This window comes from Epinephelus moara, chromosome 6 (assembly GCF_006386435.1).
Source record: "Epinephelus moara isolate mb chromosome 6, YSFRI_EMoa_1.0, whole genome shotgun sequence".
Lineage (NCBI taxonomy): Eukaryota > Metazoa > Chordata > Actinopteri > Perciformes > Serranidae > Epinephelus > Epinephelus moara.
Window position 1 is genome coordinate 30,728,019 of NC_065511.1, and position 15,846 is coordinate 30,743,864.

The window sequence follows — 15,846 nt, forward strand, 5'->3', positions numbered from 1 at the left end:
GGGGGCAAACACTTTTTCACACAGGGCCATGTAGCTTTGGATTTTTTTCTTCCTCATTAATAAAACCCTTCATTTAATAACTGCATTTTGTGTTTACTTGTGTTATCTTTGACTAATGTTTAAATTTGTTTGATGATCTGAAACATTTAAGTGTGGAAAACATGCAAAAAAGTAAGAAATCAGGAAGGGGGCAAACACTTTTTCACACCACTGTATGTGTTAGGTTACCTCCCTCACAGACTGTTTTTTTTTTTTTTTCATGAAAACATTACAACTTAAATTTCTTAATGAAAAACAGGTCACCACTTTATTTTAGCTTTGAAGAGGTGGTGGTCCTCATATTCTCTGTTGCATTATCACTTATTTTTCATATGTGACAGTCAAATGCATGGTTTTGTAATAGCACACTCACTTATGTAACACACGATTAGGTTTAGTAAGTGTTACAGATGATGTAAAAGCACTGAATGCAGCAGACAAGCTGCAAACATAATATGTCGATGTTTCAGTCTACAGCCGAGCACAATCAGTCGCCTGTTTTCGCAATTATATTAATGAAATAACCAAGTTTGGGTTTATGGATCGTCAAATTTGATGTTTACTTGCCATACACCCTCTACATCTAACTCCAACTTAACCAAAGACACAGCATCTTGCTAAAATAAAGTTATTTCTTGAACCATGCTAAACGTGCCATTAATATTTTTAAGTTACACACATACAGCTTATTGTAACTGCACACAGTCTGCAACATTTTAACGTAACATAACTGATTTCTACTCAAGCCTAACATTAACATTACTTTTAACCTTTTAGGTTGCCACTTGGCACCTCCCGAGATATGTAACCTCACGTCGCAGCGATGCAGACCTCCTGTCTATCTTTGTAAGCTGAAACCATTTCCTTCAGTGGAAAAAAAAAAGCTTTTATTTTCTTTAATTTCGCAGATAAGAAACAATAAAATGTGAAGACAATAAAGCCTCCACACAAGTCTCGTGTGTGATTTGTCCTGGCGTCATATGAGCAGAGGAAATATCCGGTATTCACTAGGCTAATTTATACAGTGTAAAATGCCATAGGCTTGTGCTAATAATGTTAGCATGTTGTATTTGTGTGGAAAACTTGTTTAGTATAGGTCAGTTGTTTTGTCATTGAGCCTTGTGAGTTGTAATGGAGCCGAATTTTGTAATGTTGCCTTTGTTAAATGTTGCTGTTGTCCCTGGCTTCATATGAGTAGAGGAAAATTTCGCTGGCTGCTAGGCTATTTTATACAATGTAAAATGCCATAGGCTTGTGCTAAAAACATTAGCATGTTGTATTTGTGGGGAAAATGTATCCAGATAAAAAGTGCTTTGTCTGTGAATGCTGCGAGTTAAAGTGACGCCGATTTGTGTACTTGGGTTTGAGATTGTCGCTGTGTTTTTAACCAACTAAACTTTACAGCACTTCACAGAAACCCTGCCGCCGACTCGTGTTTTGAAAATAAAATCCCTGTCTTTGCATTTAATTTTTATCGCAGTCTGTTTTTATAGAACTGCTTGTGGCATCTCAAATGTGGCTTTGACCTGTAACTGAACATGTAGCCCATTTTATAGAAAATACTGAGATATATATTGTGTATTGCCAATCAGCCTGTAAATACCGACATATCAATTTTTGTCCATGTTGCCCAGGAATTTGCCAAATGTTGTCTTCATGATTTCACATTAATTCATTGAGTTGTCTCTTTGTGAAGCTTTGATTTGACTGAAGTCCTTGATATTAGAATTGTAATAGTTAGACATTGTCTGATTATAAAGCCTGATGTTAAATCAATCATTCATTCATATTTCCTTTGTCCTCAGAGAAACACTGTATGGATGAACATTGTCCTGCATTGGTCCAGATGGTGAGTAATGTCACTTCTGTCCAACATTGTATGATCAGTTGGACAAATACTATGAATTGTATCATTACTTTATGTGATATAACTGATGAACTCTTACCTCATCCACATCTCTAAAGAAAAATCTGTAATCATCCCTGCTGACAAATTGCACTTTTACCCCATGAACATTTCCTTTGAATTTACCAGGTGGAGATGATGACATCTGTCATAGAGCTGCTTTTGGAAACACTGGCTAGTTTGAGTGATAGGAAGCTCAGGAAGTTCAGGGACATCCTCCTGAGTCAGACTGACTTCGATAGATGCATCTCACTCATCCCATTGATACTGCTGGAGATAGAAGACTGGCAGGTCACAGTGTTTTTAATGGTGCAGACCTATGGCCAACAGTCTGTGGAGACGACCAAAGAGGTTTTAGAGAAGATGAAGAGGACTGATCTAGTGCAGAGGCTGTCAGACAGCAGCAAAGGACCCAAAAGTAAGAAAATGAAGAACAAAACTGGTCTTTAACATGTGTCTTTAGTTTATAAACCATGTTTTCTTCTCCTTCAATTATAAATATTAAGATTTATGATGTAGAGAAAATAAGAATCACTCTCTTGATAGAAAATATATTTCATGGCTAATATGAAATATGAAAGTATTTAGGCAGAGGGGGCAAAAATGACTGTTGAGCTGGTTTCAGTGTAATATTACCAATTTAATTTTTTTTACAAAGCAGAATGGCCTGATAACAATGTTTATTGGTAGATGTTTGATCAGTCACTCACAACTTTTGCTGCTTTTCTCCTCAGATGAACACCAATCTGCACTGATCCAGAAAGTGAGTAATGTCACACCTGTCTGACTTTATACAAAACAGCTTTCATTAAATAGATGCAGGTTAAAAATCATCATCGTCTTGAACATTTTCTATGAACTTTGTTTACTGATATTTTTTTTTTTACATATAAATTTATAATGGTGTTAAAGCACTTGTGAATGACGGCTCGATGTAATAGTTGTGCAGAACAAAAGAAAACCAACCAACAAACAAACAAAAACTTAGAACCCACACAGAATAAAAACAAACAAACAAAACTTTCAGTTTGGTCATACTGGTCATTGGTCATATTACACTTGTTACATTAAACAATAAACTTGCTCGAAAAGTCAGGGTAAAAGTAAAGATATGGGTACAAAAATAGATAAGATTCAGTAGGTTATTATTCAGGGATAAGTGGAAAAGTCATTTTCTTTCTGAGAATCTCTTTTATCCACAAAGTGTTGGAAGGCAGTGTTGGTCATTTCCATCTCATTAGTAGTGGATGTCTAGCCAATAATGTTACAAAAGCTACAAGATCTGCTCCAAGCTTAGGCAAAGGCAAGTGAGAGATGCTGAACAGGGCTGTAATGGCATTAGGAGAGAGCAGGACTTTTCCAAAGTTTCCTTGGTGACATCACAGAGTGACATATCCCTTTATCAGTAGTGCCCTATCAGGTTTGTAAACTGGTCTCTCACTTAAGTGTGAGAATGAGGCATCCTGTGGAGATAAGGGCCAAATGGCTTTCCTTTGTTTGAAGAACAGTGAACATGAGGTATCTTACCATTTCAGATGGCAAGACCCAGAGGAAATAGCCTTTACATGTCCAGTTTAGATTTGAACAAATGACAAATCATCTACCGTCTAGTGAATCCCAACAACAGTGAAGAGAACTTTATCCAAAAGAAACATCAATTTTTTTTTTCAATTCTTTTAACATTTTTCATAAAAGCATTAAACAAAATATAGAACATAAAAAATATAAATATTCTTTTTGAGCCACTGTGACTCATTTCATTTTTTGTGAAAAGCCTGTAAATTAAAGGAAAAACAATTAACAAGTTCATCAGAATTAAAAGGAAGAAGGAAAAGGGGAATCATCTTTTGATTTGTAGTTTGTGTTTCTTGAAAAAGAAAGCAAAATATACTAAAACACAAATATGTGCAAATACACCAATCTATAAAAAACAACTGAGCCAACTGTACTTAATACAACAGCAGTCACCAAATGATCAATATGCCATGTTATCTGCCAGTAACACTCACATCTCCATGAACACTGATGTGGTGCAAAGAAACACATTTGTAATTGTCCCAGTGGATTAAATATATGTCCTATAAATGTATTGATTATTTCAGGTAGCAACAATGGCAGCTGTTAAACAGCTGCTTTTGGAAACTCTGAATGATTTGAGTGACAAGGAGCTCAAGAAATTTAAGTGGTCTCTGGAGTGGATTGTCTCCCAGAAGGACCTCCCAGATGTCTCACCGGAGTTTGGCCTCACAAACGACAGAGCAGAAATGGTGGATGTGATGTTGCAGACCTACAGCCAACAGTCTGTGCCATTAACCAGGGAGGTTGTAAAGAAAATGAACAGGATTGATCTGATGCAGAGGTTGTCAAAGCCCAGCTCAGAACTCGAAGGTAAGACAAAAAACTGTCATATTACATACATTTTATGATTCATAATTTAGAAATGGTAAATCTGCTTGTGTACACACTCTATCATCACAAATGTGAAGAAATAAAACAAAGCAGGGATCAATAAATCGTCAATTGAATCATAACTAAATCAATAACAGGCACACAAAGTGTTATAATTTTAATGAGTTAAGTAATTGTTGCAGGACTTCTGTGTTGGATTGCTTTCGACTGTGAAAGTGTTTATGATATTGTGAATTTGTTATGTTTACTTTTGAGTTACCTGAGTCTTTTTAAAGTCGATCATACTTTCTCTGTTAGGTTAGAGTTTAATCCTCTGAGTCATTTTAAATGTCTTTTCTCTGCAGAGGCACACTCAGTGGATGAACATGTACCTGCAGTGTTGAAGAAAGTGAGTCTGACTTTATACATTACAGCTTTCATTCAGTAGATGCAGGTTGAAAACCATCCTCATCCTGAACATCATGAATGATGATACAAATCAAACCAAAGGTTTTAATCTTGATGGTTCTCACAGTCGAAGGGTAACTTCTGTGTTTTCTGACCTGGACCCTAATTTTCCTTTAAGTGACTAATGGAAACAACAATTTTTGAAAGTGGTTCGGTATTGAGCGAGACCGCTGCAGACAACAGTGGCAAAAGCAACTGTCGATTTACATCCACTGTAAGTGCTTGTTTTTGCCACTGACAGGCTCAGATTGTTGATTACGAGTGTCTGACAATAGGCACAAAATAAGTCTCACAAAAACCCTCTCGGTTGAAATAAACCCTGAATTCATCCAGTTAGATGCAAAATATCAACCAGCAACCTCCGGGGCTGAGAATTGAAGCCAACGTTACAGCAGAAATAAACATGTTTACAGCCTGACACACAAAAAAAACAGTTTTGGTCTCTGTAGCTAATTTCAACATTCACGACAATTGTATGGGGGATGGATTTTTTGGAACTCACTTATTTACTTTTTTTTTTTTTTTAGGCTTAAAGTTGCGCATGTTTAACGATGGGGTGGCTTGAGTGACAGGCTGGGTGCGATGCGTTGCTGTAGTCTGTAATTTAGATCCATCCCTCACTTTTCCACAGCTCCACCCTCTCATCCAAATGTGGTCATTTCTGACTCCAAAAAGACAATTTGGCAACACCTGAAATGTCAAACTCAAGGCTTCAAAACAGCAGTGTACAAACCAGTGGGTGATGAAGACAATGCATATCTAAATATCTATTATTTGATAAGTTATCTTATTCAGATTTTTAACTATGAAAATAAAATACTTACTTTCAAGTAGAGTAAAAAGTTTCTTTGAGTTACAGAAACAATGTTATGTTAGATCAGGTGGTAGTAATCAGTTTACAGGTATTAAAGGGTAAAAGTATGAAGGGAATCATCTTTTGCTTTGATGCTGCTGAAGTAATGAATAGACATAAAAAAAATGTGTTTGTAAAGAAAAAGAGGGAAACATAATCAACAGAATATTTATTACCAACTGTATCTTTGTCTTGAGTGATCATACAGAGAAAGTTTATTACCAACTGTATCTTTGTCTTGAGTGATCATACAGAGAAAGTCTTAAAAGATCCAGGTCTAAAATACTGACACTGATGAAATGCAAAGAAATAGATGTTTTATAATGCCAGTTCAGAATTGACACATGTGCTTAATGCATCCTTTAAATCTTTCAGGCAGCTGTGAAACTGATTCTTTTGGAAACACTGAAAGATTTGAGTAAGAAGGAAATCGAGAAATTCAAGTGGTTGCTGCGGTTCACGCAGTTCCAGAAGGGTCTTCCACACGTCTCATTGAGCGGACTACAGGGGGCAGACAGTACAGACACACTGGTGGATCTGATGGTCCAGACCTGTGGCCAGCAGTCTGTGGAGGTGACCACAGAGGTTTTCATGGACATGGACAGGACTGATCTAGTAAAGAGGTTGTCAATCATCAGCTCAAGAATCAAAGGTCAGAGAAAAAAGACAAAAACTGCCACATTACACAATCATATGTTTCTCAGAAATGTTTAATAAATACATTTTAGATTTCATAGTGAAGCTGCATTCAAACTTTATTTAATCAATAAGAAATCTGAAAAATTAGAAAGCAGACAGCGACACAACCACACCACATTTATTACTTGGACTGCAGAAATCACTGAGTTGAATTCAACCTCTTTGATTTTCATGATGTCATGACTAAGTAGATTTTACTGTCAGTTTTGCAGCAGTGAATTCTTTGTATTTTATTTTCTTTAAAAGCAACTGAACTTGAATCAACACTTCTGACACTGAATATCTTAATTTGACAGCTTTGTAAATTACATATTTTGATACATTCCAGACATTATAATCTTTATAAAAGTAGTGTTTGTTGCAGGACTTTTGTATTGGAGTCCTTTAGATTTAATGGGTGTTAATGATATGGTGTCCAACCTCTCTCATTCTGTTTTAATGATGTCAAATCCAAGTCCATTCTAGTGATATTTTGCGATTAATCCTCCATTAGGTTTTTAATTCAAAAGCAACTAAATCTGACTTAAGTTGTTTATAGTCTGATTCTGAATCTGTGAAGAGTCATTCTTTTTTTCCTTCTCTTCAGAGAAACAGCCATCTGAACTGCTCCAGAAAGTGAGTAATATCACATCAGACACATTTTACAGAACACAGCTTTCTTTGAATTTTTACAGATTGAAAATGATCCTCATCTTAACAGTAAAGAGGTGGAAAACGTTTGTAAACCAGAAACATCACATCTGCTGTAAAAGCAATGAGAACATGTGATCAGGTGGATCGTTCCTGCTTTTGGTTGCACAGAGAGAGAGTTAGAGACAGTCATTAAAGCACAGTTACTGATAACCAGTTTATAGCATTAAATGGATCACACTGGCCCTCATTTATCAATCTAATGTACAAACCAGCACAGAACCAAACACAGAAATCATCTAAAATAGGGTTCACGTTTTGAAAATGTTCGTGTCTTGCTGATTCAAATGATCAAGCGTCATTTAAATATAATACATATTGGTTTAGTTTACGACACGGAGAGACATAATACAGCTAAAAAAAGAGTTTTAGATAAATTAGAGCCGGGCACCAGTGGTGTTCAGCCTTTGGTCAGTAACACAGAGCCAGGCAACTGCGAGCTATGATAGAGAGACTGCGTCCATTTGGCAGCGTTACATTTTTAAGTTATTACTGTGGCTGCAAATACTTAATATGCCCTTCATAATATGATCTAATAAAAATGATCCAACTCAGCTTGATTTACTGTGCGTGAGTTGAGACGTGATGTGAGATTTGATCGTAGCCTCCGCTCACGTCCACATTGATCAATGCAAACTTTTGCGTGGAAATGACTGAATGCCCAGGTTTCTGTCATACGTTTATTTTGTAAATGAGGGCCACTGTATTGTGATGAAGCTACAGAAATGAACACATGGAAGGTCTTTGTTTAAAATTCAATCTCACTAATTTATCATTTTGCCTTATGTGGTTAATATTAGTTGTTACAAATAAATTAATGTATTGTTACTACAGTGGAGCTATGACATAAATGTTCTCCGACTACTTTCTATCCATCAGGAAGTCACCATGACACCACTAATGGAGAAACTTTTGGAAACACTGGAAGATCTAAGCGAGTGGGAGCTCAGGTACTTCAAGCATGTCCTACAGTGCAGCAGAATGAAGAAAAGCCTCCCAAAAATCTCCACACAGAGATTGGAGACAGCAAGCAGAATTGGCATGTTGAAGCTGATGGTGGATTTCGACGGCCAACTGTCTGTGGAGGTGACAAGGGAGGTTTTAATGAAGATGAACAGGAGAGATCTCGCAGAGAGGTTGTCAAAATCCAGCTCAGGACTCAAAGGTAAGATGAAGAAGACAAAAACTGCAACACTACACAATCATATGTCTCATAAATGTTTACTTGATTTTTTTACTTAATATTTTTCGTGTGCTTGTGTGTGTGTGTGTGTGTGTGTGTGTGTGTGTGTGTGTGTGAAGCACTTTGTAGCTGTGTTTTAAAAATGCTGTACAAATAAAGCTTTATTTACTTGTTTACTATTGAACAATTCATAGTAAAACTGGGTTCAAACTTTATTTAATCAAAAATGAAGAATTATTATATTATATTGGAGTCCTTTAGATTTAATGGGTGTCAATGGTTTATGGTGTCCCACAAATCTCCCTGATTGATTTTAGATCAGATCTGAGCCCAAATTAGTGTTAGTTTGCGTCTAATCCTTAATATTATTTTTAATCAAAAGCAACTAAATCTGACTAAAGCTGTTTATAGTCACAGTATAGTTGTTTGAATCACTCATGGATCATTTTCTGTTTTCATTTTCTTCAGAGGTACATCAGTCTGAACCGCTCCAGAAAGTGAGTGATGTCACATCAGACACATTTTACACAACACACCTTTCATTTAATTTTTACAGTTTGAAAATGATCCTTATGTTGACACTAAAGAGGTGGAAAATGTTTTTAAACCAGAAACATCACATCTGATGTAGAAGCAATGAGAACATGTGATGAGGTGGATCATTACTAGTTATGGTAGCACAGTGACAGAGAGAGGGTAAGAGACAGTCAGTAAAACAAATTACTGATAACTAGTTCATAAATAAATAATTTGGTGTATCATTGTGCCTTAATGTCATCATTAGCTGTTACAATACTCTCTTGACTTAACTGATTTTATTGATCCAGATAAATTAATGCATCATCACTACAGTGGAGATATGACATAAATGTCCTCTAACTACTTTGTACCCATCAGGAAGTCACCAAGACACCACTAATGGAGAAGCTTTTAGAAACACTGGAAGATCTAAGTCCCGGGGAGCTCGAGAAATTCAAGCAGTACACTAAAATGGAGACAGATCTCACAAAAATCATAAGAGACCTAGTGGAGATGGCAGACAGAGCTGAAATAGTGGAGCTGATGGTGAAGATCTACGGCCAACAGTCTGTGGAGGTGACCAGCAAAGTTTTGAAGAAAATGAACAGGGCTGATCTGGTGGAGATGCTGTCAGAACCCAGCTCAGGACTCAAAGGTAAGATGAAGAAGACAAAAACTGCCACATTACACAATCATATATTCCAAACACGTCTAATAGATTTCCATATTCATAGTAACAAGGTAAATCTGCTTGGTTTCAAACTGTAATGTGAGATATGAAAAAATGAGGGAGCAGACAGCGATGCAATAACACCACATTCATTACTTTTCATTACATTACTGAGGATGATCAGCCATAACTACCTCCCAGGGAAATTGATGCGTGATGCTTATACTAATGCCTAATGTAGCAACTGACCACAGGCAGGAGAAGTTAGTTTGGTGTTTGACCTTAGAAATCCATCTGTGCAGAATGCCAGGGAGGTGAAGAAGTGGCCAACATGGAGGAAGAGACGCACAGCAACAAGGGAGCTGCACAACTTGGGAGGCAGTCACCAACAGGGCTATAACTTGAGACAATATGTTTAGGATACAGGCAAGATTGAGCTCACTCATCAGGTCTACATACAGTAGCTTCCCAAGTCCCAGAAATCTGAACTGCCATCTTTGCGACACCCAAAAACCAAGCTTGAGACATATTCTCTCTAGCTGCAAGGCAGCACTGACCCAGGGCCAGTGCAGCTGATGTCCTGCATAAGTTGGCAGAGGGCAGATGAGCACACAGACTAGAATTACATAAGGCCAGCCCCTCAACATCACGATGACAAATCCATTTTCATCAGTCAATGAGGTGGAACACAGAACGCTACACAGAAAGCAGATGAGGCCGTCAGTCTGTCACTTACTGCACTGACAGTTTGCTCCAACATGGACACAAAACAAAACAAAAAAAAACAAAACAAAAACACAGTCAGGACCAACACATCATTTTCTATCCCCACTGCAATAAAAAGAAGGAAGCTGGAGCATCTTGATGGCCAAATGGTTACAGCATGCAATGTAACCACAACATCCACAGTTTGATTCCATCTGTTGGACCTTTATGTCCTGTCATCCCCTCTCTCACTGTCCCAGACTTCCAGTCTGCCTGCACACTGTCATCTGTCCAATAAAGGCAAAAAATGCAACGAAAAAATATCTAAATAATAATTAAAGAAAGCCATCGTTCCCAAATAAGGTTGGAAGTTGGGGATAAATCTGATGACTGACCTGCTGCCTGTATACACAGCTTAACAGTAACCTGGTTACTACAGTGCACGTAAACACACTGAATGACTGCAACATCAACACCCATTACTGTACATTACAATCCTAACCTACTGTTACATATTGCTCTCATGTTTGAGCAGCACTATCTAGCATATGATGCAAAACGAATGCAAAGTTATGTGCTTTTAATTATCAACTTAACATGTAGTTTTAATCTTCTGTGTCTTCACAAGGGCCTTCAAGAAGCTTGGAGCTTGAGGGCTGTGGAAGCATTATGGTAATTCCTTACATTCATTCATTCATTTGTTTAGTTTAGTTTAGTTTAGTTTATTAGGATCCCCATTAGCTATTCTTCAGGTGAGTTTATTTGTCATTCAGTCATTTATTTTATCAGTTAATGTGATGTTACTAAGACACATCTTCACTTCTTTGTAAAAATGACTGTCCTCTACAGCAGGACTCCAGTGACTGGACTGAAGTTGAACCTGAAGTGAACAGTACAGATGCAGACAAGGCTTCAACTTACAGGTAAATATAAGATCCTAAATGTTCCATCACAGCTAAGCGTCATTGTTTGGGGCTGAAAAATGAAGCCCATGCTGAAGCAATGTCGGGAACCAGACTGATGACAATGAGCCTCTGGGGGCGAAGCCCATATTTTGGGCTTATTCGGTAGGGGTGGGAATCACCAGAGCATCCACGATATGATAGTATCAGGATACTTAAGTCACGATACAATATTATTGCGATAATAAATATGTTGCCATATGCTGAGTATTGTGATAAAACATATTGCGATTTATTAGCTTTTTTCAACTGTAAATTATGTCCCCAAAGAAAAACTTTGTCAACATCTATTTTATCTAATGAGATAAAGTTTTGAGTGTGTTCATCTCACTTCAGCCACTTTTTTTGCAGAAGCGAAATGTATCTATAACAATGATCCTATTATTCTTGTAGACTACCAAAAGCTCATTTGTAATATTAATGATTTATATAATAAAAAAATATCAATACTTGGCACTGTGTGACGATACAACATTGCCACACAAAAATATTGCGATACTGTGCTGAATGGATTTTTCCCCCACTCCTATTATCCGGTATAGCAAGCTGATATCCAAATCAAGACTTCTTCCTCTGTGCACCCATCATTTCAGCTAATCTCTATATCTGCAGATGAATGCAGATAATTTGATAACTCTGGTTTGTTTGTTCCTCATCCTGGTGATTGACACATCTAGGTGACGCCATCGAATGTGCGTTACTATGTTTTGTATGTTGTTCCATTCATGTCCCCTACAGTGGTAGAGCAACACCTGCACACCGTCTTGTGCATAACTCTCTCTAGTGCTGTTGTATACTGGAAACCAGCAGATGGGTCCTCTAGCCCCAGTGTATTACTTTGTGTCCATCATAGTGACTTATTCGCACACCAATCCATCTGTTGTGCTAATTTCAGCTTTTGTTCATTGTGTCTAATATGATAGACCCACATATATTGGTCACTGTCTCATTATAGATCAGACTTTGGTCAATACTACTTGGACTACAAACGGACTACAAACAGAAACCAGAACACTTCTGATACCAAAATCTGTCCCATTGCCTGCAGATTCTGTATACATATATGCAGAATTTGTTTATAGAGATTAACACAGAGGTGCCAAAAACTGCAGGTCCTCAAATGGCCACTTGAGATTGGCCCCAAAAGGGAGTTAATCCTCATAGATCCCCATGTTAAAATGCCCAACTTATCAGCAGAAATAAATATGTTTACAGCCTGGTACAAAAATGTTCTGGTGAGCTTTTAAATAACACACCCCTGTAAAAAAAAAATTAAGGTTTATAATTACACATGATCAAGGGCGTGGCTGCTGTGAGTGACAAGGCTGCCTGTAGATAGGATGAAACCTTCAAGCTTGGTTTCACAGAAGGGAATCTAAAATCTCTCTGTGCTGTTACTGGTGACTAATGCAATAAAACAATTATAGTGGCAATAGATTTAACACCAAATGAACTGAAGGCTAATACGCATGAGTTTTACGTTTATTCCTTTGTGACCCTAATACAGTATTTTTGTGCATAGACACAAACTCGCTTGTTTTCTTTTCATTCACATTTAGCCTACAGTCTGAAGCAGGAAACTTTGAATGCAGTGTCTCCGGCTTGCGTTGGGTCTGTAAGGAAAAGGTCAGCTTTAAGTACCAGTTTTGCTCTTCGAGTGGATACTTGGAGAGGATAGAAAGCATGCAGTACATGGCTGCAGGTCCCCTGATGGACATCACAGTCATTGCTGGGAAGTTAGATGTAGTGTACCTGCCACACTGGATCTGCATAGGTAAGTGGACATAAAGAAAATAATAAAATAAAAACAAACTTTTCTATTCATATCTTATAGCATGTGTACAAAAACTGACGCAATCCTTTTCTCTTCACTTACTGTGTCTGCTTTTATTTTGTGCAGATGACAACCCTACAATATTAGACAAGTTTGCAGTCCTACACATAGATGACTGTGGAGATGTCGTGGAAAAAGTGTCTGAGGTCACATCGTCCCATGTCAAGCTGTCTGAACCAGTTTTCTCTCCAAGAGCGGTCCTGATGAAAGCTGGCCTGTTGGTGAAAATACGCTGTAATGTGTTGATATACAAGACCAACACAGCATTCCTCACTCTCCATGTTTATCTGATCCCATGTGATCCGGGTCTACAACAGGTTATTTCATAACTTACTGTCGTCAATACCAATCATAATAAGACACAGAATGGCACAGTCAATAACTTCATTAATAAACAACACAGATGACAATGTTTTCTGCATCAACCTTGTAGCAACTTTGTGTTAAGAGTTTGGTGTGTTTTTACAGGAAATGGACAAGAGGGAGTTATCCCGTGGATACAAAATTATCCAAAAGCCACATCCAGAGAAGTCCCTGAAAATGCGAGATCGTTTCATCCTAACAGCAGATTTGGAAAGTGCAGACATTTGTCCTGAAGTATGTTTTAAACCATTTAAGAATAACTGCTCTATGTTTTGTGATTTGAAATGAAAAATCATTACAAAATGATCCAAATTTAGTTAAATGTTTTGATTCTGGTCTCATGAGAAATTCACATTGAAACAGTCTAGTTAAAGACATTGAAATGTCCTAAAACATTTTTATTTATTACTTATAAACAAACTGTGACACTACTCATAAGTTGTGTTTTCCAGAAAGCAATGACGTCTTAAAAGCTTTTTATATACAAAGATTGTGGCGTTGGGCCGCTACAAAGTTCCTTCTTTATGCCGCCTTTGCATTTTTATACAGAACCTAATGACGGGGGCATCATGCTGCTCGAGTGTGGAGATTTTAAATAGCATGCAGGCATTGCGGAAGCAAAAGAGGCACAACAAGCATGACATGAAGTGATCGGTAGGGTACTGAAAATCTCCACTTAAAGGATATGGCCAATTTAGAATGAAAATACAGACAGTACTTACTGACCCTCATGCCAACAAGAAGTCCAGTGTAGTTTTTTAATCCACAAAACTCGTTCAGGGTATCGGAGGATAACAGCTAGCCGGAATAACAGCTACACTTGAAGTGCACGGAACCCACATTTTGAAAATGTAATAAAACTCCGCTAATGCATTTCAAAAACATCAGAACGACTCGTCCATCATAATCCAAGTGCCCTGGCGCACGAGTTGACATGTAAACACAACAGCCTGCAGGGCAGGCTAACTGACCACGGTGAGAAATGATGCTATAAAAGTGGAGTAAATTACGTCTTTTCAAGTCAGTTTTGCATGCTGCAGCTTCAGGGCACTTGGATTACGACGGACGAGCCGTTCTGACGTTTTTGAAATGCATTAGCAGAGTTGCACTTCAAGTGTAGCTGTTATTCCGGCTAGCTGTTATCCTCCGATACCCCAAACGAGTTTTGTGGATCAAAAAACTACACTGGACTTCTTGTCGGCATGAGGGTCAGTAAGTACTGTCTGTATTTTCATTCTAAAGTGGCCATATCCTTTAAGTACTTTAACAAACAAATAAAAAATTCATTTTTGAAAAATCAATAGTGCTTTAGTTCAGGCGGAGATGGGCTTCCTGGTTTGCATTTGAGGTGTTCCTTGTGTGCTCTCCTCCTACACTAGATTGAATTAATGTTGTATTTGTTGTAATGAAGGTAAAAAAGGCAAATGCAGTGAAGTAAAAAAAAAGAAGATTATTGGCTCAAAAATATCACCATCACCATATCTTTTTCTTTTTTTCTTTTTTTACAGACAATAAAGCTCAGACATAAAAACATAAATTTCTTTGAAGTGTTCATTGAAAATCCAGACAAAGTTTTCAAGCTCAAGCTTGAACAAGTAAATGATCATCAACCAGTGTGGACCTGTACAGTTCGAAAAGGTCAGTTTTAATAATACCACAAGAATTTAAATACAGTCTGAGTACCACATGGATTTTATTGAACATCATTATTGAAGCAGACATCTATTGATAAAAGGCAGTAAATCAGCTACATATTCATATTTCCTTATCTCTGGTTTATCTTTACAGATGACTACCAAAGCAGCACTGGTCCTTTACAAGGTAAAATATTTTAAATGATTTGTGTTAAGAAGAATTGCACTNATATTCATATTTCCTTATCTCTGGTTTATCTTTACAGATGACTACCAAAGCAGCACTGGTCCTTTACAAGGTAAAATATTTTAAATGATTTGTGTTAAGAAGAATTGCACTTTACATTTCACTCTGTTTTGTCTGTCTGTCTGTCTGCTGCGCTGTGATGTGTTCACAGTAAACACAAAGTGAAATTTTTTGCATTGTGATTTTTTGCATTGCATCAAAGTCAGGAGTGTTTATTTAAAATACAATACAGTTTACCAGTTCGAATATTTATTTTCTTGTCTCTGTCCTGTATTCAGTTGAATATCGTTCACAAAAGATTCACAAATAATTGCATTCTGTTTTCATTACATTTTACAGGGCTTACAAACTTTTTCAGAATCAGGGTTGTATTTTTCACATTGTCCACGGCAGCGCATTACTACTTCACTCCTCCCACTGTCTTTCCAATAACTAACTTAAATTACTCAAAGCATTTTGCTAATAAGCAACTCAACAAAACCGCTAACACAAGTCCAAATGCATATTCTCAGAGCTTAACCGTGTAGTGCTACAGCTTTGCTCACTAATCTCTGAGCCCTCTCCTTTTTATGTTCTGTCTCTGTACAGTACTGACACTTAGTCACAGACAGCGACAATGTGTTTATCCTCTATTTCTGATACTTGGTAATGTCAGGAGAATCTGTCAGGATAGGCTTGTGTAGGCC

General features: G+C 37.4%; 2 protein-coding genes across 23 annotated transcripts in view; one reads left to right on the forward strand and one right to left on the reverse strand.

Moving 5' to 3' along the window:
* LOC126392119 (uncharacterized) overlaps window positions 1–15,846 on the forward strand; it is a 65,719-nt gene that overhangs the window by 7,872 nt on the left and 42,001 nt on the right. For 6 of the 21 annotated variants that reach the window (XM_050047314.1, XM_050047315.1, XM_050047316.1 and 3 more), the window contains exons 7-15: window positions 1,845–1,888; window positions 2,075–2,363; window positions 2,680–2,708; window positions 4,048–4,333; window positions 4,699–4,742; window positions 6,030–6,306; window positions 6,940–6,968; window positions 7,923–8,208; window positions 8,695–8,723. In XM_050047314.1, coding sequence (XP_049903271.1) covers window positions 1,845–1,888; window positions 2,075–2,363; window positions 2,680–2,708; window positions 4,048–4,333; window positions 4,699–4,742; window positions 6,030–6,306; window positions 6,940–6,968; window positions 7,923–8,208; window positions 8,695–8,723 — 1,313 coding nt within the window. Of the gene's footprint in view, window positions 1–1,844; window positions 1,889–2,074; window positions 2,364–2,679; window positions 2,709–4,047; window positions 4,334–4,698; window positions 4,743–6,029; window positions 6,307–6,939; window positions 6,969–7,922; window positions 8,209–8,694; window positions 8,724–9,123; window positions 9,401–10,748; window positions 10,793–10,969; window positions 11,044–12,641; window positions 12,857–12,982; window positions 13,234–13,384; window positions 13,514–14,787; window positions 14,918–15,067; window positions 15,101–15,179; window positions 15,213–15,846 lie in introns of all 21 variants that reach the window. The other 15 variants (XR_007570148.1, XM_050047319.1, XM_050047318.1 and 12 more) reach the window with 12 other exon arrangements.
* The window catches only part of LOC126392184 (uncharacterized), a 10,816-nt gene continuing 7,685 nt past the window's right edge, over window positions 12,716–15,846 (reverse strand). Inside the window, exons 2-3 of one of the 2 annotated variants that reach the window (XR_007570151.1) lie at window positions 12,959–13,131; window positions 12,716–12,848 (exon numbers count right to left, since the gene is read on the reverse strand). The gene's annotated coding sequence lies outside the window, so the exon portion shown is untranslated. Of the gene's footprint in view, window positions 12,849–12,958; window positions 13,132–15,846 lie in introns of those variants that run through there. The other variant, XM_050047468.1, reaches the window with a different exon arrangement.